This window comes from Bos indicus x Bos taurus, chromosome 15 (genome assembly GCF_003369695.1).
Source record: "Bos indicus x Bos taurus breed Angus x Brahman F1 hybrid chromosome 15, Bos_hybrid_MaternalHap_v2.0, whole genome shotgun sequence".
Classification (NCBI taxonomy): Eukaryota; Metazoa; Chordata; class Mammalia; order Artiodactyla; family Bovidae; genus Bos; species Bos indicus x Bos taurus.
In genome coordinates, this window is record NC_040090.1 from 7,007,712 (window position 1) to 7,026,459 (window position 18,748).

Consider the following 18,748-nt stretch of genomic DNA (forward strand, 5'->3'; position numbering starts at 1 on the left):
CCTAGTTTTTACAGGAATTGCCATACTTGTTTTCTATAGTGGCTGTATCAGTTACATTCCCACCAGCAGTGTACTTTAATGTCTCTTTTTAAAGTAAAATTTTGTTTTTGTTTTGGCCCTCATATTTCATACTCTACTTTTTGACTTTTAGTACAAGAAAGTAGGAACACTATTAATCACGAATTAAAAACCTGTACAGAAAGCCATTGACTGAATTGAAATATGGATTGAAATGACAGCATTAGAGAGCTCATGTACTGAGGGCTTTCATTCTCAATACACTAAAAATAATGAAATGTTCAGAGTAGTCTAATTTCTATGTCACTTTAGAGTCAATATTCAGGATAATTGTGTTTATTTTCCTAAGATATCCTTTTTTAAAATGCTCAAGTACACCAAAATATAATTTGCAATGTATCAAAATAAAGATATAGAATAAACTTGGCAAGAAAGCAAATTTCTCTACCTCAAATTATATTTGCTTACTATTCTAGATAAACTGGCTCCCCACTGTCTTTTCAAATACCATTATTATTGCTTCAGTGCTCAAGCTGCCTAAAACGTCCGCCTGCCCCGCTCCTGGTCAAATTCTGTCCATCTTTCAAGGTCCAACTCGAACCTCCTCTTTCCAGTGAAAACTTCCACACGACCTCTCCTCTTCCTGGTAGCCTCTAGTACTTCTTTGAACCGCACGTCCTGACGCCTGCTCACTCTCTACCACATCGCCCCTTAGGAGTCTTCCCAACTAGAATGTGAACATCTTGGTGGCTAGGCCACAGCCTTCTTTTCTAATCCCTATGGCTCCTAGTACCTCTGTGGGCCCACGGCAGATGGTCGAACAAAATCTTTTTTTTTAAACAAAAATGGCTTTATTTTTTCACATGATGACAGCTGATGCTTATTGTGTTTCAGGTATTGTTTTTGTTGTTTGTTTGTTTTGGCCGCACCATGAGACTGGCAGGATCCTAGTTCCCTGACCAGGGCTCAAATTGCGCCCCCTGCAGTACAAGTGTGGAGTCTTAACTGCTAGACTTGCAGGGAAGTCCCCCAAATAGCTTTATTTTTACTGTGATTATAAAAATGTTACACAGTCATTATAAAAACTCAAACAATATAAAAATGTGTGAAAAAAAAAAAAGTAAAATCCTAGCATTGAAAGAAAACCACTAATAACATTCTGGTAAACCTCTCCCCAAACATTTTTGTATGCATATAAATACATACAGACATAAAATATATATAAATGGTATTATACCATTCTGCTGTTCTGCCACTTGAGACAATAAATGTAGATTTTCAGAGTCTTCCTAAAATCGTATTACTTCCTTGTCTATCGCTGCTTCCTGAAGTTAATTTTATTTTAAAAACAGAAACACACTTCCAAGGAATTATTGGCCAACTTACATGACAAATAAGGTTTTGGACACTGGGCTTATATATTTTTCAAGTTGCTAATTCTTTTGTCATCAGACCCATTTTGATTATAACTTGGTTAAAGTCATTTATTTGTTCATATTTTAAATGATATTAGACACCTGGTAAACATTTTCGTGGACTTACCCATTAATCTTCATATGGTTTGTTACACATCTTTCATGAGGTTTCATTAGTTAAGTGTATTGTTATATTCCTTCTGCAAGCGACATAGATGGTGATAAATGCTCTCTGGTATTGCTTCTGTCTCACTTATACAGCCTCTTAGCAATAAAATGCCTTTAAATGAGAGTGGTGATGGCAGATCCTACTTTGTATAACTTGTTCACATGTAGTCTATCAATACTGGGTTTTTGAGAAAGGACAATTTAAAGCTCAAAAGACCCTTCTTGGTCCTGTGTATCTAGAAAAAGAGCACACAGCCCATGGGGTTTCTTCTCATCAATCTCCATGCCAGATGAGAATTTCCCAAACTGTTTTTCAAATCAGGGCAAGGGGGAAAGAGCAGGGCAGGGAATCCTTGGCTGCAACAGCCAGCTCCAAAGAATTCAGTGTGCTGGGAACCACAGCTAGGTGGGTGCGACTGCCTGCGCCCTCGCAGCAGAGCCAGAGAACAAAGATGAAGGGTGAGGAAATTAGAGAGATTCTTAAAGTGACTTCCCAGGAGGACTCGCAGGCCAGCCACACCCAGTCCCTTCATCTTGGTAAATAACTCAGCAAAGCGGCAAATGGCTTTAGCTGAGTCCCTGCAGGAACCTCTCCCACAGAGTTGGGGATTTCTTCCTCATTACTGCTACTTGCAACTTCCCAGACCCACGCTTGCCTGCAGGCGAAGTGTGTGCTTTCCCCAAGTCACGGCATGTTTATCAGAAGATGAACAAACAAACAGCAAATAGCTCTTGGAGGGTTTTCCCTATTTCCTGGCAGGCAGCAGAAGGAGAGCAGCTGTTGTATGGTTAAACTGGGGATTTGGCCTTTTTAATGCAGTTTTTAAAGTTTTTAGTAAAAATCCTACTTTCTGTCTATCTCTGATGGTTAAATTGAAATTTGACTTCTTCCAAGATGGGCTTTCTGGAAAGGGACTATAAATAAGCCTGGCCCATGCAACCATTCAGCAGACATTCATTGATTTATTCTCCCAGCCTGTACTGAGCACCGGCAACAAGCAAAGGCACTGAATGGAGCTTCAGAGATAAACCATGCTGTCTCTACCCTGAAGGAAACGAACAATGATACTCACCACATGACACAGACAACGGGCATTGATGAACCAGTTACTATGTGCCAAGATTAATAACTGCTTTAATTTGTTATCTCATTTAGTTTTCACAATGGTGAAGTAGTATATGCTCCGTTTTATAGATGAGAAAACTAAGGCCTGGAAAAAGTAACTTAACCGTGGTTACACAGCTGTACCCAAATTAAAGTCTTCTCTTGAGGGTTTCATATGGAGCTTGACATTACAGATTTACGAGCTGGAGTGAGAGGTAGGAAAGACATAAAAATCGATTTACTCTAACCCGTGAGATGTCTTAGCAAAGAGATTATATGTTTGCTAATAACTAAATGTAAATATAATAGAACAAGTGTTGTAAGAGAGATGACATATGGAGAGAAGTAAGGCAAGGAGGGGTTGTTTTTGTTTAGTTGCTAAGTTGTGTCTGACTCTTTGTGACCCCATGGACTGTAGCCCGCCAGGCTCCTCTGTCCATGGGATTCTCCAACAAGAACACTGGAGTGGGTTGCCATTTCCTTCTCCAGGGGATCTTCTTGAACCAGGGATCTAACCTGCATCTCCTGCATCGGCAGGCAGATTCTTTACCAGTGAGCCACCAGGGAAGCCCTGCAAGGAGGGGAGGATGTGGGAATCACGAAGACTTTTAAAAGATGCATGACTTGAGCTGGGTTTGTTTGAAGATGCGCAGGAATGTGACAGACTTGCAAGAAAGTTCTGCCCAAATAGAAAAGAAAAAACGAAGGTGTGCTGGGAAAAAGCATAAGGAGTGTTTGGGGGAAAGTGAATGACTGTGTGTGGTGAGCGTCAGCTGTGAGTAGGAAAGTGGTGGGTGGAAAGGTTAGATCTGGTGTGGATGTAATGTAATGGGATTCACATTTCCAGGGCTGTGCTTTAGAGAGCTGTATTTATACAAGGTCTCGCAGTAGTTCTCAAGCTTCAGTGTGTATCACGATCAACTGCAGAGCTTTGAAAACACATGGGCCCCACTAAAAGTTCCAGAGCAACAGGGACTCTCACAAGCTACAGTAAAATGTGGAAAATGGTGCAGTCATTTTGGAAACCTGGGAATATGTGCTGAAGCTGAACATACACATTCCCAGCAATTCCACTCCTAAGTACATACCTAACAGAAATCTGTGTACCAGGAGACGTACAAAAATATGTTTAGAGCAACACTGTTTGTACTAGCTTGAACCTGAAAACAACCCAAATGCCACCTTACTGCAGAAGGGATAAAAAAAACTGTGGTTTATATAAAATAGAATTCTGTACAACAATAAAAAAGAACAAACTGCAGCTAACTCCAACAAATCAGAAGTATGATGTTGAGCAAAATAAGCCAGACCCTGAAGAGTGCTCTATGTTCTATGATTCTCGATACATAAAGTTCAAGATCAGACACATCTAGTTTATGGTGATAAATGTTAGACTAGCGGTGACCTAGAGGGGATTCATGATGAGGGGGACCTGGGAGAGACAGCTGGGGTGCTGGTAATGTTCTCTGTCTTTATTTGGAGGGACATCACATGAGTATGTTTGTTTTTAAGAACTCCATTAAGCTGTACATTTATTATTTTGCTTTTTTCTCTAAATGTTGTACTGCAATAAAATTTCTTTTACTTATTAAAAAAGAAAAAAGCATAGGTCCCAAACCATAAGATTCTGATTAAATCGCTCTGGGATGGGGCCTGGGCACCAGCAGTTTTTAAAAACTCCCTGAGTGAACTTGACATGCAACCCGGCTTAAAAACTGCTGATGTAGAGCAAGGACTGGAGCAAAAGAAAAAAAGTGAAGAAATTATTCAATACTTCGCACACTTGAGTGATTTTAAGAATCACCTGAAATGCTTGTTAAAAAATAAATTCCCAGGTCCCTCCCCTGCTGACTCTGATTCAGTAGGTTGGAGACGGGATCAAGGAATCTGTCTGTTTGACAACCTCTCCGATGTGGTTAGTTAGGGTTCTAAATTAGGGTCAGGTGGCAGCAGTGGGAAGGAAGAGCAGGTTATGCCAAGCAAAATAAAACTGGAAAAGATTAAATTTTCAACACTACTTACACTTGCTTTTATACACTTCCAGCTTAAAACCCACCAAAACAACCAAATTTGAGTATGCTTTATTAAACTGACATCTTTAACCTAAGGTGGTTTTACTTTGACTCACAGTGTGTAAACTTTAATTTAGTCATTTACTTTTGTTTCTAACTGAATCATGAGAGCAAGAGATTTCAGAAGCCTCAGAGGTACCATTTGGTTTTGGGGTAGATCTGCTGTAGAGAATGGCTTTAATAACATCCCATGGTAAAGTCTCACTTTTTAGCCTAATTAAATAAAAACAAAACCTTCAGTTGTATTCTCAAAGAACTTGAAAATTCTGCTTACGTCCTTCAAAGCTTGAAATATGCAGTAACACAAGTACCATACTTCCCTCAGTAATAAGAATCATGATTTTTTTATTTTAAATAAAAGATGGAATAACTTTCTCTTGAAGACAGGCAAAGTGGAACTTAAAGAAACTTTCCTCCATCTGCTAAGGCAATGAAAGAAGATAGAAAATCACATATAATTGCGATGCATTCTTAAACCTTAACTCATTTGATCACATTCTGGGCTAGAAAGTTATACACTGACCTCAGAGACTGAATGACATAAAATATATATATGTTCGTTAAGCATCAGGGAGAGAGAACGTGATGCTAATGGCAAGATCACTTGGTGAGAGTCAGAGGACTGGGAGATTTGAGGCTTCAATTTATACCTGTGTGATAGGGGGTGCGTGGAAGCAGTTTTTATTTATTTACTTTTTCTTTAAAAAAATTAATTTATTTATTTTAATTGAAGGCTAATTACTTTACCATATTGTAGGGGTTTTTGCCATACATTGACACGAATCAGCCATGGAAGCAGGAGACTAGGGCTTTTACAGAGACACTTGTAAGGTTCTACAGATGTTTAATATTAATACTTTTCTTGTTAAAAAAATGCCTTTATTTAAAATTTATAAGAAAAACAAAATGCACACTAAATAGGTTAGTAGTAAATTTTTAGATATGGACCCCACCAACCTGCGCTCTCGGGTTAACTTCTCCTGGAGCTCCTCCATAAACGTACGTGTGAACGGCACACTGGTAGACGTGTCACGCACGGGGAAGGTTTTCGTCTGCTCTGGTCTTTCCTTTTCTTTTCAACCCAGGACTACATTAGTATAAAGGCTATGATTACATAACATCTTCAGTTCTACTGGATGAGAGTACAGATGTTACCACCCTCTCCTTGTTCCTATATGATTCGGTCACAGAACCAAAGCAGATCTATTGCTCCATAACATGGCTTGATAGAGAAGGCAGTGGCACCCTACTCCAGTACTCTTGCCTGGAAAATCTCATGGACGGAGGAGCCTGGTAGGCTGCAGTCCATGGGGTCTCGAAGAGTCGGACATGACTGAGCGACTTCCCTTTCACTTTTCACTTTCATGCATTGGAGAAGGAACTGGCACCCCACTCCAGTGTTCTTGCCTGGAGAATCCCAGGGACGGGGGAGCCTGGTGGGCTGCCGTCTGTGGGGTCGCACAGAGTCAGACACCACTGAGGCGACTTAACAAAAACAACAACAACATAGCTTGATAACTATAAAACAGAAGTCTTTAAAGTGCGATAAATGTAGTCATTTTTGTATCGGGACTGGAAAAGCAGGATCAGAAAAAAGCTTATAGCATAGTGGACCACAGGAAACACAGGCCCTGCAGTGCCATCGGATGCTGTGTGGGTAAGCACTGATAGTTAACATCACGCAGGCAGTTTTCAAAACTCTATTGGATAACGTCCAAATTGATACATTCTATTAATTTTATTGGGAGAAGGCGATGGCACCCCACTCCAGTACTCTTGCCTGGAAAATCCCATGGATGGAGGAGCCTGGTAGGCTGTAGTCCATGGGGTCGCTAAAAGTCAGACATGACTGAGCGACTTCACTTTCACTTTTCACTTTCATGCACTGGAGAAGGAACTTGCACCCCACTCCAGTGTTCTTGCCTGGAGAATCCCAGAAACGGGGGAGCCTGGTGGGCTGCCGTCTATGGGGTTGCACAGAGTCGGACACGACTGAAGCAACTTAGCAGCAGCAGCAGCATTAATTTTATTAGGATGAGGCTTTTAAATTAGACCTTTCAGAGTTATCTGTAGATGTATCAGTAGTGATACTGGAATTTATTCTTTTGCACTAAAGTTTTCTGACTGATATAAGTTGTTGAAATAATAGTCAAATAAAATAAAAAATTACTCCTATTTCTGCCTTATGTATATCCATTAAAGTTTATCAACTTGGAAATCTTGCTAATATTTTAAATAAACTGAATAGCACAGTTTACATTTACAAGACTAACATACTTACAACCTCATTAGTGGTTGTAATGAGATAAAACATTAGTGATGAATCAAAACAGGATTTGGCTTCAACATGCAAAGTAAAATTAATTTTTCTGTCTAAAAACTGTGAGTAGAAAGATGGCTTCTGTATTAGTCTGCTCAGGTTGCTGTAACAAAATATCAGAGAGTGGGTGACTTACTTAGACACCAGAAATTTTTGTTCTCACAGTCGAGGAGACTAGAAGTCCAAGACCGGGGAGCCAGCAGGGTCAGTTCTAGGGAGGACTCAGTCCTTGGTTGTAAAAGGCCATCTTCTCACCGTTCCTTACATGGGGGAGAGAGGCCAGGCTCTCAGCTGTCTCTTCCTACAAGCATGCTAACCATACTGGAGAAGAGCCCCACCCTAATGACCTCACTGAGTCTTTATGACATCCTGACAGCCCCTACCTCCAAACACAGTCATACTGGGGCTTAGGGCTTCAACATATCAATCTGGGGGGACACAATGCAGTTCACAGCAGCCCCTGAGGTATCTGATCTTTTACGAAATAACACTATTGGACAACTTGTATGAGATGTTATAAGATACATTTATTTTTCTCCAAACAATACAGTTTTTAAACTAGCTGGGAAAATTGTTCATTGAGTTTTCCAAAGTGATTACTCACCAATTAGGCAAGTAAATTAGCTTTGACACAAAAATTTACTATCACTTCTTTTTTCTTGTTTGGTTGTGCTGCACATTATTCACAATAGCCAAAAGGTGGAAACAACCCAAGTGGCCACCGACAGATGAATGAAGAAACAAAGCATGAACTCTACATGGTGGAATATTATTCAGCCACAGGAAGGAATGAAATCCTGATACTCAACATAGATGAACTGGGAAAAGTCATGCTTAGTGGGATAACTCAGACACAAAGAGACAAATACTGTATGATTTCACTAATATGTGGTACCTAGAATAGTCAAACACACAGAGACAGAGAGCAAAACAATGGTTATCAGTGGCTGGAGGAGCGCAGAAGGGAGAATTATTTTTTAATGGGTAAAATGTTTCATTTTGGGAAGATGCAGACAAGGAGCTGGATGCTGGTAATAGTTTTATAACAATGTGAATATAGTTAATACCACGGAACTGTAACTTAAAATGGTTAAAATGGTAAATTTTAGGTTACTTATATTTTACCACCAAAAGAAGATTTCTCAATTTAAAAAGTGGTTAGAATAGCAAATTTTATGTTATGCATATTTTACTATAAAAAAGAGAATATTAAAACCCCCCTAGACTTAGTTTCAAGATAAGAGGACTTCTAAGGGCCCTTCTAATTATGAAATTTTTTGAGAGACATCATGATAACAAGGAGAAAAGAGAATCTAGCTGAGGAATAGGATCCTAACTCCGTGTTCTGAATTAAGAGTGTAACTTTACCTTTCAAGTGATTATAAATGGACCAAGAAGTTCTAGCAATGATAGCAAATTCAAATGTCTACAGAGGCCAGGCAGGAAACGTAAGCAGGTGAAGCCAGGCAGCTGGGGATGGTGGTAAATCTGAGGCCACATGCCCTGTCTAAAGAGAGCAGCTGTACCTCCGCCCTGGCGAACTGTCTCTCTGTTGGAATGTGGTTGCAGTATTGGAAGAACTTTCCATTTTTAAGTGAAACTGAATCGAGACTTTTTTGTTAAATGTTGGCATCTAATTAAAAATACATATTTTTTAACAACAGACCAAAGAAAACATATCTGCAGGCCAAGGCACGTCTAGTCAGCTGACCACTAGTTTGTGATCTCTTTCAAAGCATAAAGATTGGACCAGAATACAAAAGAAGGGAAGGAAGTATCGCCAACCAGACCCTCACCAACATTTAAAGTTGGCTTACAGTTCATGACATAAATCTTTCTAATCCTTGTTTAAAAGCTCTAGTGGGTATTGAATATTATTTTAATTAGGTGTCATTTAAAATAGTCTAGTTTTTGGACTTCCCTGGTGGCTCAGTGGTAAAGAATCTGACTGCCAATGCAGGAGACACGGGTTCGATCCCTGGTCCAGGAAGAACCCACATGCCATGGAGCAACCAAGCCCGTGCACCGCACCTCCTAAGCCTGTGCTCTGGAGCCTGGGAGCAGCAACTACTGAGCCCAAGCGCCGCAGCTACTGAGGCCCGGGTACCAGAGCCCGTGCTCTGCAACGAGAGAAGCCACCCCAGTCAGAAGCCCGAACACCACAGCTAGAGAGCAGCCCCTGCTCTCTACGGCTAGAGAAAACCTGCGCACAGCAACCAAGATCCAGCATGGTCAAAAATAAACAAACAGAAGACGTTATAATACAGTATAGCTTTGAATGGGTTCAGTTGCCACTGGGGCACTTTGAACATGATGTTTTAGTGTGTTGCATATATGAGATGGTCAATAAGTAGCAGCTACTATTATTTTAAATCGTCTCCTACACAATATTGAAAAGTTAGATATGAAAAGCAGATATTTGAAACCGACCCTACCCCTAATAAAAGGGGTGATAATGTAAACCATTCAATACTCTATCCTCTGTCCAGTGACTGGGAAATGGTGAACCTTCATGTTAAATAACAAATCACTTAAATATGTTAGGTGTCAGGAATAGCCTCATAAAGGTTACAGTTTAATAAAAGAAATGTACATTAAGTTAAGGATCATGCAAAAAAAAATTTAGTCAGAAACTATAATACAGGATGACTAAAAAATTACAGGATGATTTGAAGAGAGTAATGAAGTCATCTAATTCAGATGAGGAAGGGTCACAGAGAAGCCCCCTTTAAGGAGCTGACCTTTAAACTAAGACCTAAAAGGATAAAGAGAGGTCAGCAACCTAAGCGGGCTGAGGAGGCTCGGGTGGGAGAGGAGGTGGTGACAAAAGCATTCCAGAAACGCTTATGTGACGTGCGTGACAGCCCCAAATGACCAGAATAGAAAAAAGGGGAAATTAAATAGAGGAAAAGATGAAAGGTACTGGACGGAGAGAGGGGACAGATTCGAGGCGACATCAGTGTTCTCTCTGGAGAAAAGGTTCTGAAGAAGGAAGTAAAAATGAAAAAAGAAGAAAGTTAGGAAGAGAGAAGAAATAAGTAAAACGGGAGCTAGGAAACAGGAACTTGAGGTTGAAGAAATTATTTCCTGGCCGTCTTGGGCTCCTGGGGAGAATGACGAGAGGTGAAGAACTGGTGGGAGCAAGGGGAGAGGATGGGCGAGAGGAGGCCTCAGAGTGAAGAGGTCACACTTCACTTTGTGTTTGTTTACAAAATTACAAAAGCAGCAAATGCTCTTTAATATTTCAAACAAGACAGCCACCCCACTCCTGCAGTAAGCACCGTTAATCCTCACAGAATGGCTCTTTAGTGGTGAGGATGAGGATTAGTGACAAGCATAATCAAGTGGAAGTTTGATGCAATTACACAGAGAAGTCAGAACAGAAGCTTCATCTCAGCCTAAAACGTCTGCGTGTTCACTTGAGATCACTAAACCCACCATACCGTTCGATATTTTAGGGAAAAAGTAACAGGTTTTTATCATATGGTCATCAAGACCTACTGCAATTCCCCCGATTCCGGGAATGTGAACTCCTTTTATAAAAGCAGGGATTTTTTTTGTCCCCCCTAATCTCTGATTGGGCTTCCCTTGTGGCTCAGCTGGTCAAGAATCCACCTGCAATGTGGGAGACCTGGGTTCGATCCCTGGGTTGGGAAGATCCCCTGGAGAAGGGAAAGGCTATCTACTCTAGTATTCTTGGGCTTCTCTTGTGGCTCAGCTGGTCAAGAATCCGCCTGCAATGCGGGAGACCTGGGTTCGATCCCTGGGTTGGGAAGATCCCCTGGAGAAGGGAAAGGCTACCCACTCCAGTATTGTGGCCTGGAGAATTCCATGGACTGTATATATATAGTCCATGGCATTGCAACGAGTCGGACACGACTGAGCGACTTTCACGTTCACTTTCAATCTCTGATTATCAGACCACAAACTCCATGAGAGCAAGAATTTCTGTCTAATCCCACACACTGCTGATCGTTTTTTAGTTGCTAAGTTATGTCTTTCGCGACTCCAGGGACTGTTAGCCCACCATACATAATTTTTTTTAGTGAATAAATACACCTAGACAATGAAGACAAAACCTCAGCAAATCCAGAGTAAAACCTAAAAGGTGAAAGGGAAAATAAAAGGAAAGGAAAAAAGGAGGGGAGGGATAAAATTGGAAATATTCAGCTTCTGGCATTCATTTTCGACTCTTTCCCATACCCTACACTCACAATAAATCTGCAAGTCCTGTCAAACCAACTCCTTAAATAACTTTTCATCTCCACAGCCACTTCCTGTTTGATTACAATTATCTCCTGTCTGGTCTCTGGCTTCAGTCTTACTATCCACCTTCCATTCTGCTTCCCATGCTTGTGCCAATGTCAGAAGTGAAAACATCACACAAATTGATAGAGTCCTGCCATGTCCAGGAGAAGGCACGAACTTCAGAGGACACAGAGCCCTTTGACACTGGGGGTAGCACGTGTTCAGTCTCACAGAGTCGTTCAGATGTGGCCTTGGTGAACGAAATTTTGCCAGTGGCAGCAACATGGCTGGACCCAGAGATTGTCATAGTGAGGGAAGTCAGTCAGAAAAGGGAAAAGCAAGTACCGACCCAGAGATTGTCATAGTGAGGGGAGCCAGTCAGAAAAGGGAAAAGCAAGTACCGACCCAGAGATTGTCATAGTGAGGGGAGCCAGTCAGAAAAGGGAAAAGCAAGTACCGACCCAGAGATTGTCATAGTGAGGGAAGCCAGTCAGAAAAGGGAAAAGCAAGTACCATATGATGTCACTTGCATGTGGGACCTCAAATCTGACACAAAGGAACTTATTTACGAAACAGACTCACAGACACAGAAAACAAACTTCTGATTACCAAAGGGGAAGGGAGTGTGGGAGGGATAAATTAGAATTGGGATTAGCAAATCAGATTAACAAGATCCTATTGTATAGAACAGGGAATTATATTCAATATCTTGTAACAAGATAAAAGAAACATAATGGAAAACAGTTTGTATATATGTATAACTGAATCACTTTGCTGTACATCAGAAATTAAGGCAACATTGTAAATCAACTACAATTCAATAAAAAAAAGTGTGGCCTTTGTCAAGACTGAAGTTTGAATATGAGCTGTGCTACTTACAAACCATATAGCCTGTGCGAGTCACTTAACTTCTCTTAGTTTCTTTAGGAGAAATGGGATAATAATCACACCAACTCAAGTTTGTTGTGTGAATGAAATAAATGAATACGTGAACAGAATTTCTGTTCAGTGGCTGGCACAATAAGCATTCAGCAGTATTTTCTGTTGCCACATAGTACTTCTTACCATTTCCCAAAGGAACCGTGGTGTTTCATGTTATATTTTCAAAACTGCGAGAGTTTTCTGTTTAGAACGTACTCCTTTGCTCAATAGCCTTCTACTAGTCCAAGGTCCAGCCTCATTCTCTTTACTTCTTTACAGCTTCTCCAGCGTCTGCAGGAAGGACTATTTCTCTCCTGTGCGGTCACTGACTCTTATACAGACTTCAGTGATCACTTACGCTGCATGGAGACTACTTCCAGGCTGCTCTGTTTCTTCTCCCAGAACTCGAGCTCCTTGAGGGCAAGCACTGTCATTTACTTATCTGTATTTCCAGCATCTTACACACCCTCCAGTAGAGAACACCTTTACATTAAAAACACAATACTGTCTCTAGTCAGTTTTCTCTGGCTTCTCTGGCATTCCTTGATCACACACTTTTAGGTGTGTGACCTAGACCAGTTATTTAAATTTCAAAAATCTCAGCTTCGTTTTCTGTGCAGAGGAGATAATGAAAGTATCTACTTAATACATAGGATTAAAAAGTGAGATAATCTACTTAATAAATATTAAATGTTATCATTATCAGTATTTTTATTTCTGATACTATATTTTTTATGTCTAGAAATTCCATTTAGGTCTTCCTAACATCTTTCATTTACCTCCTAGTCATATTCATGTTTTCCTTACATATTGAGTACATCTGTACGACTTAACTGTTTAAAGGTCCTAGGCAGCTAGTCCCCCATCTCTGTCATTTCTGAGTCTGTGTTTCTACTGATTTGTTTTTTCTGCCCGTTATGCGTCATATCTTCCTGCTTCCTGTACGTTCTAGTTGGACGCCAGACTTCGTGAATTTTACGTTGCAGAGCACTGGATTTTGTTGAATTCCTTTAAGGAGTATTGAATTGTGTTTTCGTGTGGTCACTTGCAGATCAGCCTGATGCTTACTTCAGTGGCTGAGGACTCAATCCGATGCCCTGTGCAGTTTGAGGTTTCTCCACTCCAACTGGTAGAAGTGTGAACTAGCCCTGTGAACATGCCAGGAATCGTCTTGCCTACTGTTTTCCGGTCGGTCTTTTTCCAACCCACACATGTGCATAGTTTGTAGCCAAAGACTCGAATACCTCCTTGCATCTCTGGAGCTAAGTGAGCAACATACTCCTCTCTAGTACTTGGCCCTGCAAATGCTGGCCACCGCGGCCTCCCTAAACCCCAGCCCTCGTCTCCTCAACTCATAAGACCCTCGTGATCTCCCTGAACTGTCACTTGGCAACTGCCTCTCAGAGACCACAGTTCCACATTGATTGTTGGTCCAGTTTCTGAAACAGTTGTTCCAGACATTTTGTCTGATTTTCTAGTTGTTTATAGCAGGAGGACACTTCCTTTAGCATCATTATTTTATTAAAGAAAACATATATATTCCTTGGTAAAAGCACAAAGCTCAAAACTAAATTCTCATAAACTGTGAAAATCAACTGTGGACAAAAGCTCTTTGAGCCAATATCCCTAAACAGAAGTAAAGATTTACTTCAGGGGAATTTCAGTCTTTGCCAGACATGGAAAATTTAGATTAATCTTTCTGTATTGAAAGAAATACCAAAGTGAGAAGTCGAATTTTGAAGGCTCATTACATTTGAGTAGATCTTTTTGCTTCCCAGAGTCTAAAGTTGTCTACATAGCAAGAGATTCACTACAGTTTTCATGAGGTTATTTGACTTCCAAACCTAGGGAGATGAGTGCCATTCGGGACTCAGTCATGCAGGAACGACACTGCAGCTCTGTGCTGCTAGAACCCGGGATGAAACTTTTCTTGCCAGAAGGGGTCAGAGCCTTACTTTTCTACAGGTGACTTCATTTTTAGATATGTTAGGCTGGAACTCTGCGCTTCTCTTGCTACCTCCCAGAAGAGTTAGTTTCCTCTCAATGATGCTAAAACATGTACATGATGTTCTAAGGAAGTCATCTGCAGGAGAACAATATAATAGCAGCTCCACTGAGTAGGCGTCTGGTACTTGGCATTCTAATTGAAAAAATGGGGCTTAATAAATACTTTCCTTTGGAACCATGCCTCTGAGTGTTTTTGCTCATTCTGGATGAAAACTGGGGACTGACACATTCTGGGCAGAATGATGTTCTACAGTTTCCTAGAAGAAACTGAGAATATATTAAAACTATTTAACCAAAGACCTGAGGGTCACCTAGACATAAATGCTGTCTTCGGTGTTTAAGAAATCAGAGACTGATTAAGAAGCATGACAATAGATATCCAGCATAAAATCTAGGTCCTTTTGGTAGCACAGGAGAAATAAGGAGAATCTGGGGTTGCCTCTTTTCAGCAGCTGAATGAATCAATCATTACTTGATGCTGCTGCTGCTGCTAAGTCGCTTCAGTTGTGTCCGACTCTGTGCGACCCCATAGACGGCAGCCCACCAGGCTCCTCTGTCCCTGGGATTCTCTAGGGAAGGATACTGGAGTGGGTTGCCATTTCCTTCTCCAATGCATGAAAGTGAAAAGTGAAAGTGAAGTCGCTCGGTCGTGTCCGACTCTTAGCAACCCCATGGACTGTAGCCCACCAGGCTCCTCCATCCATGGGGTTTTCCAGGCAAGAGTACTGGAGTGGGGTGCCATTTCCTTCTCCAAATTTCTTGGTGGCTCAGTGGTAAGCTAATCTGCCTGCAATACAGGAGACTTGGGTTTGATCCCTGGGTCGAGAAGATCCCCTGGAGGAGGGAATGGCAACCACTCCAGTATTCTTGCCTGGAGAATCCCATGGACAGAGGAGCCTGGTGGGCTACAGTCTCTGGGGTCCCAAAGAGTTGGACACGACTGAAGCAACTGAGCATGCACACACACAAAAGATAAAGAAAAGGACACTGCGTATAGTCCACTGCTCCATGGATCCATAATCATGAGAAGAATTAAGGATATCTGAGGACTGTTTTCCATAGTTATCTTCTTGTGCTATTTCACAGAAACCAACTCTAGCTATGCGCACCATTCTTCAATATAGTGAGTATTCAATATATATTTGCTGACTGGTTAAGGGACAGAGAAGGGATTAGGAAAGATAGGAAAGATGAAATAGTACAAAATTCACCGATACACTCATAGCTCCCAGCTTATGTGGAGATCAATGAGATAGTGTTTCTGATCTAGTTCACTTCAAATCTCATTCACATTGTTTTTTGCCTACTGTCATTTGTAAAGAAGACGATGCTATTCTCAGTACACTGGCACAAGAGTGTAACTTAGACGGATGATCTCTCGAGTTACATGTCAATAGCAGAAATAGAGGTCCCCTGGTGGCTTAGCCGGTAAAGTGTCTGTCTATCAATGCGGGAGACCTGGCTTCAATCCCTGGGTCGGGAAGATTCCCCGGAGAAGGAAATGGCAACCCACTCCAGTACTCTTGCCTAGAAAATCCCATGGACGGAGGAGCCTGGTGCAGGCTACTGTCCATGGGGTCGCAAAGAGTACCAGTAGAAATAGAGTACCAGTAAATCTGAGTTCTATTTCCATCTTTGCTACTGTGAAATCATTTTGCAAGTTACACAATTTTGCACTTTATAAAATAGGCACAATAATATCTACCTTATCTATTTCTTAGGATAGTGAAATGATTTAATAAGAAAATAGGCAGAAAGATCTTTAAGCAAAAAAGTTTCAGTGTCTATATATAAAATAGCAATACCATCAATTAGATCAGGGTAGGAAATCTTGCAAATTCAATAAAAGCAGGGAGCATACCTATTCACTTACTATAACCCCAGAGCCAGGCACATGGCAAGTTTACCAGAAATACTTGTTGCATGAATGAGGAAATCGTTTTAGCCTTCCTCTCTACTTTAAGTTACCATTCCTATAGAAACTGTCTTAAAGGCATTCAATACTTATTTGGAAAAGCACATAAGATGAAAACAGGAATAAAAACAAGTCCTTGAAAACAGATGTGAACAGAGGTTTTGATATAGTCTAGGTCTGAAAAGTTTGGAGTAATTAAATCTATTTTAGTAGTCTAAATGTAAGAATGTAATCTAGTGTCATTTTTTAAAAAGAAGCTCTCACTAAGCTTTCACACTTCACCTCAGCAAAAGTAAGGTCTCAGTCAATATAAGGCGTTTTCAATCAGCATTTTTCTTAATATTTTCCTTGGGTTATAATCAAAAAGATGCAGAACCAACATGCAAATTGATCTTAAGTTTAATTTGTTGTAAAATAGGAATTATAGTATCTACCAGAGAGAGATGCTGTGCAGATTAAATGAATTACTGCACATAGAGCTACACTTGGACCTTAACAAGTATCGTCAGTGATGGTGATAGTATTACTGATGGCAGTGTCTCTGATACAGACAGATAGCTCCTTAAAAGTAACGTGTTCCAAGAACCTTGAAGCGCATGCGCTACAACAGTATTTATGCTGAGCAAGAAGAAAGAAGTTTAGAGGGAATAAAGGAAGGCTAGGAAAGAATTCGGGAAGACTTACCGCCATTTTTGCCAACAGTTCGGAAGCATCTCCAGAAGGCGCGTAGGAATGATGCCCTGTTGTGAGGGGTGGCTTGGATGAAGCTGAATTCCCGGAAAAGAATATGAGTTCCCTGACATACACTGTTAAAACTGCAAAGAGAATAAGCAAGAAATCATCACTAGATGGATAGTTACAGAAGACTGGAATTAGAATAAAAAGTCAAGAATATATAGAACGACTGCCCAGAGAAAAATCTTTTCTCCAACAAAACTCTGTACTACAGATTAGACCAAGTTGCTGTATGAGGAATTCTCTTCACATAACTATATCTCTTTGGAAACTCCTGGAGTCCAATTCCTCTGAATGCCACCTCGTGTGTGTGTGTGTGTGTGTGTGTGTGTGTGTACACTCTAAGGAAGCTTTAATCAGTTGTTGGAACATCTCATATAGAGGGAAATCTTTGTCTTTAGCTCAATGATAAACTGGCACTCATATCCTCTTGGAGAATACTTCTCCTTCTACCCCATTTGAAATTATGTTTCCTTAATGACATTCTTTTTATCTTCTCTCCGGCCTCTATCTGGAGAAGGAAATGGCAATCCACTCCAGTATTCTTGCCTGGGAAATCCCATGGACAGAAGAGCCTGGCAGGTTACAGCCTATGGGGTTGCAAAGAGTGGGACACGACTGAGTGGCTAAACAATTGACCTATATTAGGTGCCTTAAGAACAACGTGGCTTATGGAAACACAACTGGATTGTCTGTTCCAATTTGGGGGTGGCGTTGTATACCTCTCTGACAATCACCTTAGAGGAAAGTCCACATGCCAAAGATATAAAAGGTTCCAGACAGACACTAAAGGCAAATAAGGAAAACAAGGGTAGAAAGTGGCCCCTGAATGGGAGTAAGAAGCAAAGCCCCAGGGCCCGAGTGAGTCATTGTTTAAGCTGGGCTGGGGAAGGGGAAAAAATACACTCCATTGCCTTCGGGTTCTTCTGCCAAAGAAATAAAGACTGCAGAGCCTGGCGTAATCTAAAAATGGAAAATCCACCAAAGAATAGGCAATTATCCAGTAATCATCACTACCAAAGACAGACTTCTGGTTCCAGAAAACTCCTCAAGTCCCTGACAAATAAATCATGAGTGGAAAATATGTTAATCTTTGTAGAGAAGCAGACATTAAACTGAAGATGGCAAGCAATAGAGGGATAGTGGTAATTCCAAATGCCACTTTTCATTTGTTTATTTAAAGGGGGAAAATATTCTGAGTCTCCGAACTGAACAGGAAAAAAATGTCAGGAGCCATCTAATCCATTTTCCTTTTCCCTGACCAAGTTTAGAGGGAAGTGTCTAATCTGTCTTTAACATGGAGCATATTATCACTTGGGATAAAATTAGCCTCTTTCTGTTAATATTAACAACACTGTATGAAAAAGAAAATTACATGCCCTTCTTTCCCTATGGAAAACGAGCCTAGAAATCTTACTTCTAAGATACTATGAGGAAGTATGAGGACAACATCTGGCAAAGAATTAGAAGAGAGATTTTTAAAAAGCAATGAAAGTGTTAACCTAATTATGCAGTTTGCAGTGCTGTAGTCTTGAGTAAAGGAAAATGAAAAATAAAGCAAATGAGCTGTTACAGGTAAATGGAGTAGGCCACATTTCCAGCAAATGAAGTCTAGCAAATGATAACATTTGAGCCTAAATTTATGAAGCTACCAGCAAAGAATTAGTCCCAAAGTGTACTGCACACCCCTCAAGGGAAACAAGCTGGTGTCTAGGTCATGGTCTAGGGTAAAATGGAACTAATACTAGTGAAATTCTATTCTTCGTGCAGCTTTTAAAAAAATAGCTTTTTTAAAACTAGGGAGTAATTTACGCATTGAAGAAT

The 18,748-nt window shown here is 40.7% G+C and overlaps 1 protein-coding gene across 2 annotated transcripts in view; it reads right to left on the reverse strand.

Annotated features, from left to right (window-relative positions):
* The window catches only part of C15H11orf49 (chromosome 15 C11orf49 homolog), a 210,793-nt gene that overhangs the window by 104,456 nt on the left and 87,589 nt on the right, over positions 1-18,748 (reverse strand). For both annotated transcript variants that reach the window (XM_027562458.1, XM_027562457.1), the window contains exon 3: positions 16,874-17,004. In XM_027562458.1, the coding sequence (XP_027418259.1) occupies positions 16,874-17,004 (131 nt within the window). The remainder of the gene's footprint in view (positions 1-16,873; positions 17,005-18,748) is intronic.